At 33.8% G+C, this 18706-nt stretch overlaps 1 protein-coding gene across 4 annotated transcripts in view; it reads right to left on the bottom strand.

Moving 5' to 3' along the window:
- LOC150093724 (cGMP-inhibited 3',5'-cyclic phosphodiesterase 3A-like) overlaps nt 1-18706 on the bottom strand; it is a 289278-nt gene that overhangs the window by 130406 nt on the left and 140166 nt on the right. The window contains exon 1 of one of the 4 annotated variants that reach the window (XM_090412782.1): nt 4723-5131. The exons of the other annotated variants lie outside the window; for them this stretch is intronic. Within the exon in view, the coding sequence (XP_090268908.1) occupies nt 4723-4743 (21 nt within the window). The 5' untranslated portion in view covers nt 4744-5131. Of the gene's footprint in view, nt 1-4722; nt 5132-18706 lie in introns of those variants that run through there. 4 annotated transcript variants of the gene reach the window in all.

The following is an 18706-nucleotide window of genomic DNA, read 5'->3' as shown; positions in this document are numbered from 1 at the left end:
AAGAATGAAGAAAGAACTGTATGTGTTCTAGATAAAATATTCTCTACCCTAAATGCAGGCGTGTCCCCGTCTGAGCTAGTTTTATTTGTGAGCCGCCCATCAATACAGTATTGCATTTGCCAACAATATCCTCAGTACACCATTTGTTAAAATAGACTATGGTCGATACTCACACCACTAAGATTAGAGCCTCATTACACGTGCATTTGTCTAGCTACGTAACACTGCAGTGTGTGTATTCCACTGCGCAACAATCGAAAGCACGTGTATACGCTTTGAAAATTTAAATTGTGAAATGAACTCTTTGTGTCGATTGCTTTGTTAATTTCATGATCATAATAAGATTACGATTTATATGCAAAACTGCTCTAAATTGATGATTTTTTTTTTTCCCGATTTATTAAGCCTAACTATAATAGACCTCAGTCAAGAAAGCAGCGGTGTAGGCCCGGATGAGATTAACTGTAGCCATTAGTGGTTAAAAATATGGCGACGTTATTTATTAATTACGATTATTATTTCCTTGTCGTTAGAGAGCGTTGATACTATTTTCAGCTTGTTAATCGCGAATTACATCGAGACCTGTACAATATTGTTGTTATGTGGATGTTGAAGATGAAATTATTTTTACAAATAAAACGGAAACAAATACGCTTACAATATATCGCTAATTAAATGTAAATCCGTCTCAAAAATATCAGTTGTTGTTAAATATATATATATTTTTTCATTTGTAAGACATTTTTTTTTTAATTTTGTGGTATTAGCACAATTTTGTATACGTTATTCAACTGAAATATACAGTAGATAAACGCAATATGAAACATGATCTATGTTAATAGAGATCGTAGCGCCCTCTACCGTCCAGTACTATTTTCGATTCACGAATAATATTTTTTTTTATTGTTATTTTTACTTCGCTTTTTTTTTTCAATCATGTTATTATATGAGTAATACTTATCGAAAAAATTTTAATAAAAAATATTAGCTATTGTCTAGAGTACTAATGTAAACCATTCCATAACAACAACGAAGTGATTGCAGTTATTTATTTTTCAACATCAAATTTCTTAAAAAATATTTTTAAAAGTTTTGAACCACCCTGGAAACACCATGGTGACAGACTTTGATTGACGATTGGATGTTCTCATTTATTTTGTAAATAGGGAACGGGAGGTTCCACAACTTCAACGCGACCTACTTTTGTCTATGTGACCTATATGCGAGAGAAGTTGGTAGTCCGGTGATGACCATTTTTTTTTTTTTTTAATGGTCCGGTTGACCTCTTTTAAAGGTCATTCACAATGGTTTGTATCTATCGAAAACTTCGTTTATAATATTTAGTTCAAATACATTATATTAACTGGGGGGATTAATACAGGGAGAATTGATAATTTACTATCAGCTTGGAGTTTTCCCAATGTTTAAGTATCACATTTGTCATTTTCTTTAATACGAAAGATTCTTTTGCTTTAAACTGTATTGGAAGATGGCGTGGCTCACCAGTAAGCGATTTACGGTATTTGAAATTAGACTGAGACACAATGGGATTTAATATAATAATTTTTTGGAATAAATGCCAAGGTTGAAAAGGCCTCAGTGCATGTAACAACATACGCCAAACTGGAACTATTTTAATCGGCTTATTTATTGTTCTCAGCTGGTGAAAACTCTACTACTAAATTGTCATTTGATATAATGACCTGGAACAGGTTGTTGCGTCCTTGACAAGAGATTCGAATTCAATTTCCAATCCAGATTTGTCGATCCTATCAGTTAAAAAAGGGAAAGATTTAGAGGATTTGGAAGATATACGCAATAATCAGACAGCATTAAGAAGGAAGAAAGGTATCAGAAATAATTAAAAAGGGGAAAGAAATAGTACAAAAAGGAAAAAAAGCATACTTGAGAAATAGTAAGGAGAGGGAAAATGAAGAAAAAAGAGAGAAAGACTGGTTATGAAATTTCAAAAAACAAATATTTAAAAGAACGCGAAGATAGATTGAGGGCAAAAACATTCGGAAAGTTCAGGACAAGGAGAAAAATGCACGCGAAACGTCATTAATCTGTTAATCTCATCTAGAAGTTAATTAAATTCGTTACAATTAGTAGGTAATCCAGTAAATGAGACATTTAGTTACGATTTTACACCTGACACTCACCAGCAACAACAGAAAAACCGAAGAAAGAGAGTCTCTGATTTATTTAAAAGATACTTGCTGAGAGGCAAAAGAAAAAAAATATATATTCTCGTTACTTTAATATGCCCACAGAGGGAATGAGGGGGAAGGTCGAGCATTAATGTATTCTGTAAATACGAAGGATTAAGTAGGAGACAAAGAAAAAAGCGGTTCAGACATGGCGTGGTATGTTCAAATGGAGTACCGAGAAAGAGAAAAGACGTTATTGAGAAAAAAAAAAAAAACACTGATAGAATGTCCGGAAGAAAAAAAAAAGGCAAAATATTTTGAATGTACACAAAGAGATGCTTCTCAAATTGCAACTGGTCGTCAGTGACACCATCATTCGATACAACTGCCGTCTGGACAAGGCGTTGGGTCATCCAAAAAAAAAAATAATAATAATAAATAAATAAAAAAGCCATCAGCCCAGCCCAAATTGACCAAATGCAGTAGTAGCAACTCAGTGAACGATGATAGTTGAAGAACAAACAAGGTTAAACAAAATCTAACACACCAGTTTATTCATTAGTGATGAATAAAAGGGGTTCTGTCTCATTTCCTGTGTCCCATCGTAGTTGGGCTTTCATTCCAGTCCTTCAAGCTATGAATGAAGGCGTTGTCTTTGAGCTTTTAGGGTGTGTTTGCGTCTTTTCTTTCTTTCTCGCTTTTTTAATTTTTTTTTTTTAAACTCCTGTCTCGTGTACTTGACAGCGCCTTTATCCCGTCACCCAAAGTCTTCTCCGTTGGACGGCGAAAGCCTTTACGAAATGCTGACAAACGATATGGAGAATCTGTCAGAAATGCGAAGATCGGATACAGTATAAATGACGTGGGTGAGAGAGAGAGAGAGAGGATGGGGGAGTTCGACAACTGTCGACCAAACTCTACTGTAATTGTTTCTTCTCCATCTTTTCTTTCTGACCTTGGTTATCTGTTTATTCCATGGAGAAAGAAGAGCCAAACACGTGCTATCTAAAGAGTCCTCTGTCGATCTCAGCATTTCTCCAGTCGCTGTGACTTTTCACTTGAAGTGCGCTATGCGAGAAAAATCAGCGATGGACTATTTTTCATCGAATGTACATTTTAAGAAAGGTTGCATAACACACATTTTAAGAAAGGTTGCATAACACACATCAGGACAAATATCCATTAAAAAATATAACAGAATAGGAAAGACTAATGATCCAGGTTTAAAATGAATGTGTCATTTGCTTTCAAAATTATCAAATAAAAAAAAGCTTTGATTTACATTTATCATTATCTTTATTATAAGAATTAAATCGAAAGAACATATACAGCTTTAAAAATGCATTATTCATTATGCTATATACTTCTTAGCGATGCAGTGCTCTCATAGTTAACACGCTTTGAAAGGTTTTAATACAGTTCATAATAAAATGCTTTGAACTACCATATTTAAGAGATTGAATTAAAGATAATTTAATATTTTATTTATAATTTATAAGGGAAATAAAATTAATTATAAGAATCAAATATGTAAAACTAACATATACGAATGATTCCTCTCACACCAAATATTTTTTTATATAAGAGTAATACAATATGATGCTTGCATGATAATCGACCGTGAGATGTGGTGATTGATTCATTCAATCCAATACCCTTGGAGGATAATGGATGGCAATGTTGTAGCCAATGAAGTTCTAACTGAGGCTCGGCTATTGCTGTTACCCTCCTGCCACGATCAGAGCTTTAATAGCTCAATAACACCTTATCCATACACTGTCCTCTACAGATAAAGATGAAAAGCATTCTTGCTTCGCCCCTTTAAGCCAGTCCTTATAAGGATAAGGACTTAACAATGAAAGCAAATTGCGATCTTTCAATTGGTTATTAGAGTGGTCAAAATATATTTGATCGAAATTTCATTAATTGATGAGAATGATATTATTTATTATTAAAATTTATTCAAATTTTGAACGAAAATAATCAGTTGGTCTTTCATTGTTGATTTTGATAACCAAATGGATAAACATATCTAATCTTCAGCTGATAGCATATGAGTTCGAATCCCCTATAGCATGGATGTTTGTCTTTAGGCAATTAATGATTTTTATTTTCCTTTCTAGAGAACAGAATCTCTGCACGAACTATTATGCTGACGGTTACTAGTTTTCCTGGATAGAATTAGTAGTTTAAAAAATGCTGAGGTACTTAGTTTGAATAATACTGCACCTATTGGGAAAAATATGCACAGTCTGCAGTTGATTTAAAACAAATGAAAATTTTCAGTTTTATACTGCAGAGAATAATTCCTATTTAACCTGGGATTGACTTTACATTATATAATGACGTCATTTTCTTTATGCACAAGAAAAGTAGTTGTGAATAGCACATTAAAAATGAACGATTCAGGATTGATTGAAGGAAAAAGCATGCAGAGTAAATACAAAACACTCGATCGATTTAAAGCAATAAAAAGTCACTGAAATATTTTTTTAAATTCCTACTCCTCTTTTCAACGACAAAAAAAAAGTAAATAAAGATTGTTATTTTGAAAACAAACGAACATGCTTACCCTTGTTGATGCGTTTCCCATGGCGACGGAGTCGTCAGGGTCGTCCACCGTCAATACCGTACCCCTGCAGCAACATTTATCCTATTTCTTTATCCATTTTTAAGCAGGCCTCTCATACTTCATAATTCTTAGAGTAACGGACGAAAAAAAAACTTTGAAGGCAAACGAAAAAGTCTTTGAATTTAGAAGGCGAAAAAAAAAAAAAAAGGTTTAGTTGAATTTTTTACGATAAACCAAAACGAAAAAAAAAAAAAAATTCACCACGTGTAGCTTATATCGGTAAGAACACCTAGTCAACCGTCAATGCATTTTTGAAAGCGGAAATCTGTAGTTGCGTTGAGAGAGAGAAAGAGTGAGACCAAGTATCCACACTAAAACCAGCACTTCGCGAATCATTTTCGCCGCAGCGAGCTAACGTGTGCATGCTAGCCGAACTAGAACGAAAACTGACGTCTTGCTATCCACGCGTATTACTAATCTCACGCAAGCGCAGAAACGACCATTGAAGACGTTGCCAATCTTCTTTGGATGAAACAATTTTTTTTTTTGTTTGTTTGTTCGTATTTTTACAGCCTTAGAAAGTAAACAAAATGTCAAACTTAGTTCACTTAGTTAAACGTTAAGCGAACAACAAAATTTCGCTGACATATATAATAATCTAGGATCGATTACATCAACATTTTCGACGAATGGGAAACAACTAAAGTAACAGGTTGCTGGTACTCACTTCATTGTCATTGGGAGATGCTTAAATTTGCATTTACTACAGTTATCTAGCAGGTGTGTATGTGTATACCGCTTCCGAATGGATATAGCATTGCATTTTTTTTCCTTTAGCCTTATAGTCCTTATAAGGACTGGCTTAAAGGGGCGAAGCAAGAATGCTTTTCATCTTCCCCGTTATCTGTAGAGGACAGTGTAGGGATAAGGTGTTATTGAGCTATTAAAGCTCTGATCGTGGCAGGATGGTAACAGCAACAGCCGAGCCTCAGTTAAAACTTCATTAGCTACAGCACTGCCATTCATTACCCTCCAAGGGTCTTTTCCTTTTCTTTAGCCATCTTTCATATTGATGCATATATTATTAGTATTTTTATTTTAAAAAGGTGTGAATGAAAGAGGTAACAATTTTTTATATAGGAAAAATATAAAATATAGGAAAAATACAATTTATAAATTAAGCAATAAATCTATCAAAAAATTGTTTTTAAAAATGACATTAGTAGAAATTTACAAAAGAATAATAATAATAATAAAGAGAAAAATATGCATGATCGTGTAGCTTTCTCTGTTTCAAAGAAATATTGAAATCTACATGAAAATGCACGTTTCAATTTAATAAAAATTTATAATCCGACAAGATATGAAATCAGAATGCTTAGAGCATTAGGGGATCACGTTTGATTTATGAGAGCGACTAGTTCTACAAGACAAGGTCACTTTCTGTATTCAAAGGACGCATTCAGCATTGTTATTGAACACACTTTCCCGTACACGTGTTTCGACAGTTACTTTCCGTTACATGGAAGTCACTGGGGGATGGTCCAGTACAGGATACAACGGACAAGAAAACTTCCCGGAATAATATTTCATTTACTAACCGGACAAAATCTTAGCTTGTAAATGGCTGTCAATAGTGCATACGTAACTATAATAAAAATAAATAAATAAACAGTTCCGGACAAAAATTGAACAACGGCGCCATCTGTAGGCCAGGAAGAGAACTATACAATTAACAACGATCAAAATGTTGGCAACTTGAGTAAGTTTGCTACGTAATTGATGAAAATACTCGTGAAGGATCAAATTTCTTACCTTCTGTTGGATTGCTCAAAGCTGAGGCAACTGCAAATGGAGAGTTATATCGTCAACACCGGCATAGTAAGTAAAAGTATGAGACTGTTTATTTTTTCTACTCTCTTCATCAAAGCATTTCTTCTAAAATCCCCGCTCCCTTGGGAGCGGGGATTTTATAAGAAATAAAATTGATAAAGTTCCATTCTTTGAAGGTCAATTAAGCCTTTCTTGCTGGAGATACGCAGATAACGTATTAATAATTTTGCTTTGTAATGCAAACCGGAGCCTCCCTAGCTTAGTGGGTGTAGACGATTCCCTTGGGTTGAAAAGAACTGCATTCGAATCCCTCTAGAAAGCGAATAACCTTTATACAAGACTTTTCAAATGAAGGTGAATTAGCTCCCATATGGAAGTAACAAGGTTTTCCTAATATCAAATCCATTCAACAGTTTTTATTCAACTTAAGGAATGAATCAATGGTATTAGTATTCAGATAGCGAATAAAAAGAATATCTCCACGCGGACATGAACATCGAGGCCTCCACTGATATTCTCCCACAGTGTTAAGTTTATTAAAGAACCACATTCGCTCTTCTAGCCGGAAATAGCCACACAAAATAAGTTTTTCACTCTAATCACATTTCTCTGAATTTTTTTATTCACTAATGAATTTATTAACACAGAGTTCATCATTACGTGCGAACAATTTTTTTTTTCACTTCAGTCAGTGCACATCACACTAAAATAATTAATAATAATAATATACATATATTTAATATACATAACATAACAGCAGTCCTTATAAGGACTAGCTTAAAAGGGGCGAAGCAAGAATGCTTTTCATCTTCCCCGTTATCTGTAGAGGACAGTGTAGGGATAAGGTGTTATTGAGCTATTAAATTAAAGCTCTGATCATGGCAGGAGTGTAACAGCAATAGCCAAGCCTCAGTTAGAACTTCATTGGCTACAGCATTGCCATCCATTACCCTCCAAGGGTATTAATCACCGCATCCAATATTCTTATTCCCCCAACATAACAGCCTTCCTTATAAGGACTGGCTTAAAGGGGCGAAGCAAGAATGCTTTTCATCTTCCCCGTTATCTGTAGAGGACAGTGTAAGGATAAGGTGTTATTGCGCTATTAAAGCTCTGATCATGGCAGGAGGGTAACAGCAATAGCTGAGCCTCAGTTAGAACTTCATTAGCTACAGCATTGCCATCCATTACCTTCCAAGGGCATCTGGCATCCAAATTCATCAACATAATAGCAACCTTTGGAATAAATTTATATATAAACATTATTTAATACTATGAAAGGTGGAAAAATTTAATACATAAAAATAAAGTTATAGTACTTTAGTTTTGAAAATTACTTAATTATTTAAAAATAATATTAAAAATTATCAATTTTTTTATGATTAAATAAGTTTTATCTTAAATATTTAAAATTTAACTAGACAATTTATGAGATTATAACCTTCGGTATAGGTGTTGCCTTGATTTGTACTACTTAAAAAACATGAACTCTAACTAGGAGAAAGTGATTACATTATCCTATAGCATAGAACAACTGTTTGACTTCACAGATCCTTGAAAACAGATCTCTCGTATGTGTCTTCACCCTCCCCCCCGCCCTTTAAAAAAATTAGTGCATTAAGATCTTAAATTCTGTGTATATTGTTACATTTAATAATTCAAAATCAAGTAGGATTATTCCAATGCATATCCTAAACAACGGCTGTACTTTTTGTGCGCATGCGCAGCGAACACATTAAGAGGAAATAACCCTTAGGAACAATAAAGCCTTTTTTGGAAGCCAATAAATCGTCTATTATGTTATACTGGAGAACTATGTAGCGCTTCTTAGAATCCTTGTCTGATTTAACAGCCAACAATGGTGCATGGCGTGTAGGTGGGGATGTAAGTGGATACAGAATTGCATAGGTAAAGAAGGATCTGTAATAAGAGAGTGGGTGTGGCTATTTCCGGCTAGAAAAGCGAATGTGATTCTTTAATAAACTTAACACTATGGGAGAATATCAGTGGAGGCCTCGATGTTCATGTCCGCGTGGAGATATTCTTTTTATTCGCTATCTGAATACTAATACCATTGATTCATTCCTTAAGTTGAATAAAACCGTTGAGTGGATTTGTTATTGGATAGAAGGCGATTTATGCTCTATTTTTCTCATTTTTTTGAAAGAGAGTTATGTAATGTAATAAGCCACACCTTTGCCGAGTATAGTTTGTTGTTTATCAGCAGTTTTTCTTTTGAAGAAAAGGAATACAGAGAGAAAATACGAGTGCCACCCATCTTACACAAGCCTGAGTTCATATGTGGGATACCTACGGTCAATTCAATTATTTTAGGGAGTTCTCCATACAGGCGACTTCCCCCAAAGATACACCCTGCTTCACATTTATTATATCAGTAAATCAGCAGTTATACTAACGAGAGAAACTCGGTTGACGAGTTTTTGTGGTTACTATAACCGCTGATTACTATAATAAATGTGAAAATATATAATAATCCGAGTCCTTGATTTTTTATCCCTTCATCTGATTGAAGAAAATGTGTGGAGGATGTTATTGAGGTAAAAGCTCTAGTCATGGCTGAGTAACAGCATTAGCCGAGCCTTAGTTAAAACTTCATTAGCTACAGCATTGCCATATGTTAAGGTAAAGCCGTCTCTAAAAATTCGGACGATCCCTAGGCCACTCAATCGTGGACGAAAGACCGCCCATCTCAGCGTTGGCTCCACTCAGTGATGGCCTTCCACCCACCACCATCACCGAGCAGAACCGCTCATATTTTCCGAAGAAAAGCATTCACCGACAAAGCCCCTCAGAGGGCTGTGCCGGAGAACACTTTCCCCAGAGACTCAAATTGCTCCCTTAAGGCAAAAACCTTAAGAGAGCGTACTCATAACTCTCGAATCTCAGCGCCCCTGTGGGTTAACAGCAACAGCCGAACTTCAGTTAAACTTCATTGGTACAGCATTGCCATCCGTTACCCTGGAAATCTCGTTCTGATCTGTCTTGCTGTAGTTGTTGCAAAGGGTACTAGTAATTAAAATACAATATATTAATAAAGAAAGGTGTATTTTGAGATTCATATGATTCATGATTTTGTATAAGAAATCAAATTCATTCCTTGAATTATTTTTTTTATTATATAAATTTTAAATAGCGAAAATTTTGCTTTTATCTTATATATTGGATTCGTATAATTAAAATGTATTTAATAATTTAAGAAAAATTATTTGCATGCTTGTTTATTATAACGCAAATATTTAAAAAAAATACGTCAGTGCTACTAAAATTTCATAAGGGGTAAGTAGGTATTGAAAGTTTGGGAAACACTGTCCTAGACGGATATTGATTTATAATATCATTATAATTCGAGTAATATGAGATGATTTTAAGCTGAATTCAACAGTGAGTAGAAAATTATAGCCAACGTATATTTTTCATTTCATGAAAAATATATGTCGACTAAAAATCTGTGAAAATAGTACACCTTGGATTTTCTACCGGCTGTTATCAGAATAAAAGAAAAAATCGCCTTCCAGAGGGCGCTTCTTCTCCTCGGGTTACTTTTTATAACCCCAATAGATGTATATAGAGTTTTATAGGATTCCAGTTTACTGAAGCCTATTCATCGATAGAAGTGCGCAATGTCTGGTCTAGCTACACCAGAAATACTCCTTTCTGGTGTAGCTAGACTCCTTTCACTGGAAAGTGAAATAGAAATACTCCGGATGCCCATTATAACAGCAGAAGCTATGTAGCAGAATAAAGAAGAAGATCGATCGGAGAGGGTTGACCAGTTGTGTCGCACTTGCTTCGGTCAACCACGTGTGAGAGGGTGTGAATGAGTTCACTGTAAAAAAAAAGTATCATATATATATATATATATATAGTTGAATGTAGACTTTGACACGTCTAAATTTCTTCGTTATTAAAAGCACTTCGGATATAGAGAATTACACAAGAAATTATATAGACTGCATCAAATGCTATTAGCAAATACGGTGCAAGAGAGGGTCATTAGATTTTTCAGTCTGTCCATAGTATGCGACATTACAATTGCATCATATGGGATGATGCAATTGTAATTTTAATAGACGTGTTTCAGCTTAATACAGCGAAATAAGAATTGTAATGATAAAAAAGAGCGAACTGCGGTGTTTGATTTTATACATTTTTGAATTCTTGTTAGTTTCATGGCAGTGGAGCTCTCTGGTTTCAAATTATTAGTTGTTCCTTTAATAGAAAGATAGTAGCAAGGGATTTGAGTTTTGTGACTACCTCCTCGGAAAAAGACAGTGAATGCATGTTTCAAGAGTTCATGTGTAATTTCTCAGAATTATAATGGTTCCATTATAATTCATTACAATTATAATGGATTATAGCGATGTGTATATGAGCATAAAGATATCTATATTTATGAGATGGTTTCCTACGGAGATTTTTGGATTTTTAGAATATTTGGTTAGTTTGTATCGAGAAATATTAGTGAACCATTTGTCTTTTAACAATAAATTTTAATGTCTCGCGGGTGTTGTTTATTCAGGTGGATTTTAAAATAACTGAAGGGGATCCTTATAAATCGTGAAAAATACATATTAATGAAATGGGTTCTCCTTGTATTGCATCTGAGATATCGATATATGCTGGTAGCTAATACTCTTATATAATCATAAACAAAAAGTCCTTATAAGGACTGGCTTAAAGGGGCGAAGCAAGAATGCTTTCATTTTCCCCGTTATCTGTAGAGGACAGTGTAGGGATAAGGTGTTATTGAGCTATTAAAGCGCTGATCATGGCAGGAGGGTAACAGCAATAGACGAGCCTCAGAACTTCATTGGCTACAGCATTGCCATCCATTACCCTCCAAGGGTATTCATCCTGTAAACAAAAAGTTCATTTAATGAGTAAACTTAAGTAGACTGATTAATAATACTATTAGGTGTTGGAATAAATTTCAAATATTTTTTTTAAATTAAAAAAATTCTCTCTATTAAGAAAAATTTTAAATAATTAAAATATATTACGTAGTGTTCTATACTGCTTTTTATATTGTCTCATGTATTAGAAAATTGACAAAATCTGTGTTCTTTTTAATTAATTCAACCATTTTAATTAATTCGTATTTTAGTATTTATTACATACTAAAATACGAAGAATTTTACGTGTTTTTTAAATAAATGCAGATTAATGTTCTTGTAATAAGATAAGTACGTCACTTACTAAACCAATTCGCTTAAGCGTGTGCTGAAACCATCGACAGTCCACATGTGTATTGAGTTCATTTATCCTGCAACTCCAGCCATATTTGTTTACTAAGCCACCTGGTGATTGTATAAAAATGAACAATAGAAATGCTCATTTTGGAAAAAGGTGGGGGAAGCGAATCAGTTTTTCATTTATTTGATTTGTGAATTTCATCCGATAGTCCAAGTAACTTTTGCATTTAATTAAATAAAATGCATTACAAATAATTTCTCCCTAGATGTCGCTTTAGTTTGTTGCAAACAAAAATTATTGAAAAATATTGACACAAAATTGTTGCGCATCTCTGCGGTCATCTTAGTCACTATGTTTAATTAAAAAAATCAGGTATAATCTGAACATTCCCCCCCCTATAATCAGCATTTTCTTTGTTGAGACTATTAAAAAACTAACTAATAAGGTTAATAATTATTTTTCAGGTCTCTGTATGCTATATTAACTTAACATTTTTCTATGTTTTATATCAGAAAACCATCATCGCCACTTCATTATCACGTGTTGTTTTGTTCGACGACATTCAGTCAGCGAGTGCAAATATGTAATAACAAGGAAAAAAACGAAAGAAAAATTTTGAATATTACGATAAACAATACATAAATCTTTAACACTTTGTTGAATTGACGTCAATTACTAAGATGGAAGGAAACAAATCAAACCAATAAGGAAATATGAATTAGATGATCACGACATTGTAAACAAATATGTCGCAACATCGAGATGCGATCTGATTCGGATTAAACCACACGTGACCTTTGTTTATCATTTACGGCATTTTTTAGAATGAAAGAGAAATATTATTGCGCAATTTAATAACTCAAGAATTAACACACGTACAGAAGCGCACGTGTGAGTTTAGACAGTCGTGTGTAATATTTACAAGAGCAGTGAACTTGGAGCAGCAGTACAACATGTGAGAAAGTATCTGGCAGTTCCATAAAAAGAAGTCTTGCAGGTGTGAATCAAAAAGGTAATGTTGGAAATTATGCGTTGTATAAAAGAGAAGACATTTGAAAATTAACTAAGTTGAAATTAGACTCGACGAAGCCCAACCAGAAGAACCCGAACTATTAGCTTTATCATGTGTATCCGTTCAAATGAAACAACTCCACTAAAATATGATCCGGTTTTGATGAAACTTAATATTTAGGGTTTGGAGTATAAATTGTTCAGCAATTTTAATTTTTATTAAAATCAGGCAGAAATAAGCCATGAAAAAGACTTTTTTTGTGGTTCCACCGACGAAAATCATTAATTAAAGTGCAAAATTAATACACTGGGATAGAAAGGACATTTCGTATTAAATCTTCTATGCCGTATCCTACTATCTGTGGCTAATAAAACAAATCCATCCATACTTCTACTATCACAATCTCCTGATAGAATTGTTCAAGAGATCGAATTCCTAATGCCATGTCAGTATTAGCAACGAGAGTGTACTGTAGCAATATTTCTAGATTCGGAATTATTTAGAAAAGCATATGACCCAAGACGCTGCAAATTGACTCATCGAAATGTAGCTCGCAAGGTGTTGTGCTGTGCAATGAAAATATTTTTGCTTCAGTCCAAGTTGCTCATTCTGTTCAAGATCAATGAAAACTGAAACTGCTTCTCAATAAAAGTGAAATATAAAATGTGAATCCGTGGAGAAGAGTCTCTGTGAGGAATAATCCTTATAATTAATCGAATTTTTTCTTTGTGAATGGGATAACTGAGTCGTTATCAGTGATGGGTCAGAAATACAGTGGCCAAGAGGAAAAATCTTATTGCATAAAAACTTTAATGGATTTAATAAAACTCTCTTATCATAGCTTCATATAAAATTGGGACTAATGAAGCAGTATGCTAAGGGAATGATTTTTAATATTTTTTGCTATAAATTTTCAAGTACCTTTGATGTCACGGTCAAAGAATTTGAAAGAATATTCACTACAACTGAAAAATTACACAGAAATTAATTTCTGAAAAATAATAACCAAATTCATTTGGGAACAACAGAGGTCGTAGTTTCAAAAGCATATAGTTAAAAATACGCTCAATAAATTAAAACAAAAATCAGGTTGTAATATGAGTCGATTGTTCTTTTCACTAATAGCCATTTGGAATCATTCTCTGAGAAAGATATTCTGAGTAGTGGGAAGTATTTCATCGAGATATAAGAAGAGTTGGAAAGATGATACTAGAGATTGGATTGATAGGTTGCTATTAGTGTTCAAAATGACAAAACAGGTCATGTGATGGGTTGAAAAAGAGAACAAGATTTTCCATTAGAAATTACGAATAAATTACTTTATACAGAAGCTTCTTTACTTTTCTTTTATTTCCTTCGTAATTTTATGCTCTTTCGGCACAGCAAGTTATTCAAATCCAAATTTCCTCTAGAAGCTTCGATTTCTAGGTCCCAGATTATTATATTCCCATTTTTAGTTTTTTCCATAGTCTATAATTAACCTCTAGTAACATGGCAAACCAGTTTCTTAACTTCTCAGTTAAGAAACTGGTTTGGGCCTTCTCAGGGCCCCTTAATGTCCGGTACCCTGTTTAAAATTCTTTGCACCCTTAAGGCTACCGTGAACAGAATTATGCGAAGTATGCGGATTTAAGCAAAACCCTGAAGATGGAATGAAAATAAAAAAAGTGGGAAAGAAAGAAATTTTAAGCTCTGAATAAATATGTGATATTGCTAAAGAGTAGTTTTTGTCGGAAAACAAAAACAATTTTCAGATAATACTTGTCATTTTATAATAATCGATCGTTTTAATGTTTTTTTGGAGATGTACTGTTCGTAAAATATAAATAACCAAACCAATGATTAATTTTTAACTCTTAAATAATAAAAAAAATATATATATAACATTTTTCAAGCGATCTCGTATGTCAACTTAAATTTTACAAATATTTAAAAATAGTCACATTAAGATTTTGAAGTTCTACTAGTAAAACAGCTTCCTGTTTTGTCAAAATCTTAAAAGCGAAGTTATTAATATTTGGAAAATACATATTCTTGTGTCTACTGCAGCGCCATCTTAGTTTGTATAATTCATGGTCAAACGTGTAAATTAACAATAAAAATATATCATTAGTCTTAACAACCATGCATAATTCATTGGTGAGCCATTTATGAGCTACATTAGAATGCCCGAGAGAAAGAATTACATCTATAACTCTAAACTAGGATTGAATAGAGGGGAATGCTTAGATTCATTAACTGCAGGAAGTGACGAAAGATGGGTTGCCCTGTTTCACTAATTAGAAACCTTACGAAATATACACATTTTCCTTCTGCGATTAATGAGGAAAGTTCAACCCAGTGTAGCAACACGAAGACCAATTTAGTTGCGATAAAATCTCAGGTTCAGTAAACAAAAGCGTTCGTATTCTGAGAAATACTGTTTTGTTTCATATTCAACTACCTTTTACACGTGCGGGTTACTTGTTTTTCTAATCTAGAATAATATAAACCAAAATAAGTTTTATTACTAACAGCATATGTATAGAATGATATTTTTAGTCTCTTGATATGCACAGAGTCAGTGTAATAATTATATATATATATATATATATATATATATATATAACAGAATAGTTTTAGGTTATAATCAGAGAAATTTCATCACAAGAGGTACACTTCCAGTCTTTTACCAAATATAAGTAAAAGACTTGCCTCAACCACTTGCTCATACACATATACTGTGTATGAGCAAGTGGTTGAGGTTGGTTAATCTATATTAATGTGGTTGGTTAATGCAAGTGGTTGGTTAATCTATATTAATCCCTTGCACGAATCATATTGAAAATCTCTAATTAACTCTTTGTATTACCCAAAAGGGAGCAGGCTAGGCCTTATTATTATTTTTTTTTTTTCTTTGAAGATAGGATCCGTAAGCAGACTCTCCATCCTTTGCCATCACTGATAACTGGTCCAAGGCCATCAGTGAGTTTATAAACATTCAGGGAGAGAAGTACGGACAATTGTCGCGATCTCAGTACCTTAAAAATGTATGTTAGTGTCTGAAATGAAGTTAGTTGGGTAGTCGATTATCTTGAGTGGTGGAGTTTAAAACACGAGTTTCTGGAAAGGAAAAAAAGCTTTTTTTTTTTTTAATGTAAGATGGATTAACTCGTGAACGCTGAAAAAACCCTAGAGGCAAATTATTGTACTCGCCAACTAGAAGTGACTTTATATAATGGCTTTTCTTCTGGTGGTTTAGCGTTATGGAAGCAAACACTATTTCCACAGGTCACCCCAGGCATTTCATCTCACGAAATTATAAGCTAACCAGGAAAACAACAACAACAGAGTTATTAGTTTACATTCAATTGAGAGAAATTTAAATACATTATACCGAGCTAAGCAATTAATTATTTAAATTGTTTCTTGAAGTAAGAACTCTGGAATGATTGCATTTGAAGGCGTGTCTTCGAATTAGTTTTACTTGCTGATTCCAAAATTGATTGAGTTATCAGACAGACGGGTGAATTGGGATTTATATAAACATTATACGGTACAGAATAGTCGGAAACTAAGTACGAAATACCATTTATGTCTCTTGTTTGTATCGATATTGAATTAATGAACCAAGTAGAGTGTATTTGAGCCATACTCATTGTCTTACCAATGTAATTCCTGAATTGAAATTCATCATGAGCCAAAATAACCAAATAATTCTTTCTACGACCCTAACCATTCACACACACACACACACACACACACACACACACTGTTTACTTTTAATATTCAATTTTAATCCATACTCTACTGCCAAATGTATCTTTTCAGGTCATCTGAATGCATTATTGCTTGCTGAAGTTCATATCATCAACGAAAGAGAGATTGAAACCAAATACTTAAGTGGTTTTAAAACTGAACTCTGGAGTAACATCGTTTCTACAACTTTATTATTAGATTTTGTTATCTAACACCCAGTACTGGTTTCATTTATGTAAATTTAAATGATGAACGCTGTCAAAAATTTGCCTAAAATCTTAATGGATCATACGCCAATTACTGTGGTCTGACCAATAAACGACTACAATAGGGTATTCCCTAATATTAATAAAGACTTTGATATATATGAAAAAAACAAACATTTTTAAATAAAAGATCTAAGTTTCTGGATAATACCAACTTATGAATGAAAATGGGCAAAGAACATACTGAAAAAGAGCAGTTATTACGATAAATTAGAAATGGGTCATCAAAGTGGCCATTGTTGTGCTCAGAATTTTAATAGGTACTCCGAAGTACAGAGAAATAATTGGTGCAAATTCAGCTACAAAGTGACCATAGAACTTTTGGATAAAAGAGGAGAACGAGTCAGATACGGCCTCTTTACGATAAGGAGTAAAGTTAACTGAGCAGTCATTAATCAATGTGGCATCTGTGTTGAACAGAATGTAGATTTTTTTAAGGTGCTTCGGGATATAGTTTTCTCTGGAAGCTGTTTAATAACTAAGACTGGGTTTTGTGAACCTTACAGGGTGAAGAGTAATGTTTGTGAGGAAGAGAAAACCTATCTTTTTTGAATAATGAAGCAGCAGTAAAGTGGCATACACAGGGAGTGTTGGTTTAGCCCGAATACCCAATAGGAAAGTTGTTATATATCTTTACCATAAATCAGTCCATCGAAATGAAAATTTATCATTGTTGTCATTCTGAACGGTTCTTCATTGTAGAGAATGTTTGTTACTAGTTGATCGCATTTTCCATAAAGTATCGATCCTAAAGTTCTGTTAGGGTCAAACAAGTTGGCTTTTTAAAGATTCATTCGTATTACCGTAGGACAGTTCATCTTACGACCGTATTGCATCTGTTAGCTTCTGTATTGGCCTATTTCAACGGACTTCGAATTCCTCCTTTGGCACTGATGTTTGTGAATGTCTTTAAGGGTAGACGAGTGTCATCAAGGTGCGATATTAACATTCTGCTTATCGAACGCCAAAGTTCAATGTTTGATCTTTAGAGAATGGTTTCCGAATCATTTTACCTTTAACCTACCCATGGTATTCATGTATATTAAGTTTATAATCTACGTTCTTATATAACATATTAATATATACAGTCAAGCTCAAGTTCGAATGTTATCATCCTTCAAAATGCACGATAGTTACTAAAAAAAAAAAAAGGAAAAACGGTAAGTTCGAAGCCTGGTAAAAAAAAAGAAAGAAAATCCACAAATCCATTGGTGATCTCAGATTTATTTGGTTCACAATATTTTCGACAGGGGGCAGCTACAGAAATCCGTATAATAATCAAGCTACGAAGAGTTCAAGGAACGAAGCCTGCAGTTTTTAATCCGGTGATAAGGCAAGCTTCTGAGCAACTGTCACCACAAATGTTACACTTCTATCTGCATCGCATTGGCTGCACAATTCAAGTGCCAATTTACAGAATGGAAGAATCATTATGTACACTGCGCATGTGTTGTACCGTCACCCTCGCAAACCCACTGGCTGCAATTAGTTTTGCATTGCAATTTACTGCAGGAAATAAGTTAAGAGTGCTCAGAACGACAAAATATTGAACTAAGAGAAACGAACGAGTTGACAAACTCAATGCGTGACTGAGACAAAGGCATTGAATGGATTTGCGTTCTTTTCATATTCCTAGCTAAGGTGGTGTTTGTATAATATAAGAGAAGAAAATGGTGTAAAAGGTTTTGGAAAGGTCTAAGAGCAACGGGAGAAGATAGAGATGATGATTCTTTGGTGTTCCTTACTTAACTACGAAATCCATGGAAAACACTGTAGTTGGTTTAATAAACATTTCTTTAAAAATGTTAATATGCTGTATGCAAACTGAGTGGCAAGTTTATCAGAGACTTGATGGACTACAAACAAACCTTCTTTATGGTATGTAAATATCTACAGTTCTGTCTAATTTGCCAGCGATGCT

This window comes from Typopeltis vanoorti, chromosome 23 (genome assembly GCF_054136105.1).
Source record: "Typopeltis vanoorti isolate ZY-2024b chromosome 23, IOZ_Tvanoo_1.0, whole genome shotgun sequence".
In the NCBI taxonomy this organism is placed as follows: Eukaryota; Metazoa; Arthropoda; class Arachnida; order Uropygi; family Thelyphonidae; genus Typopeltis; species Typopeltis vanoorti.
Note: the sequence above shows the minus strand (reverse complement) of the source record. Positions and strands in the feature narration are given on the sequence as shown.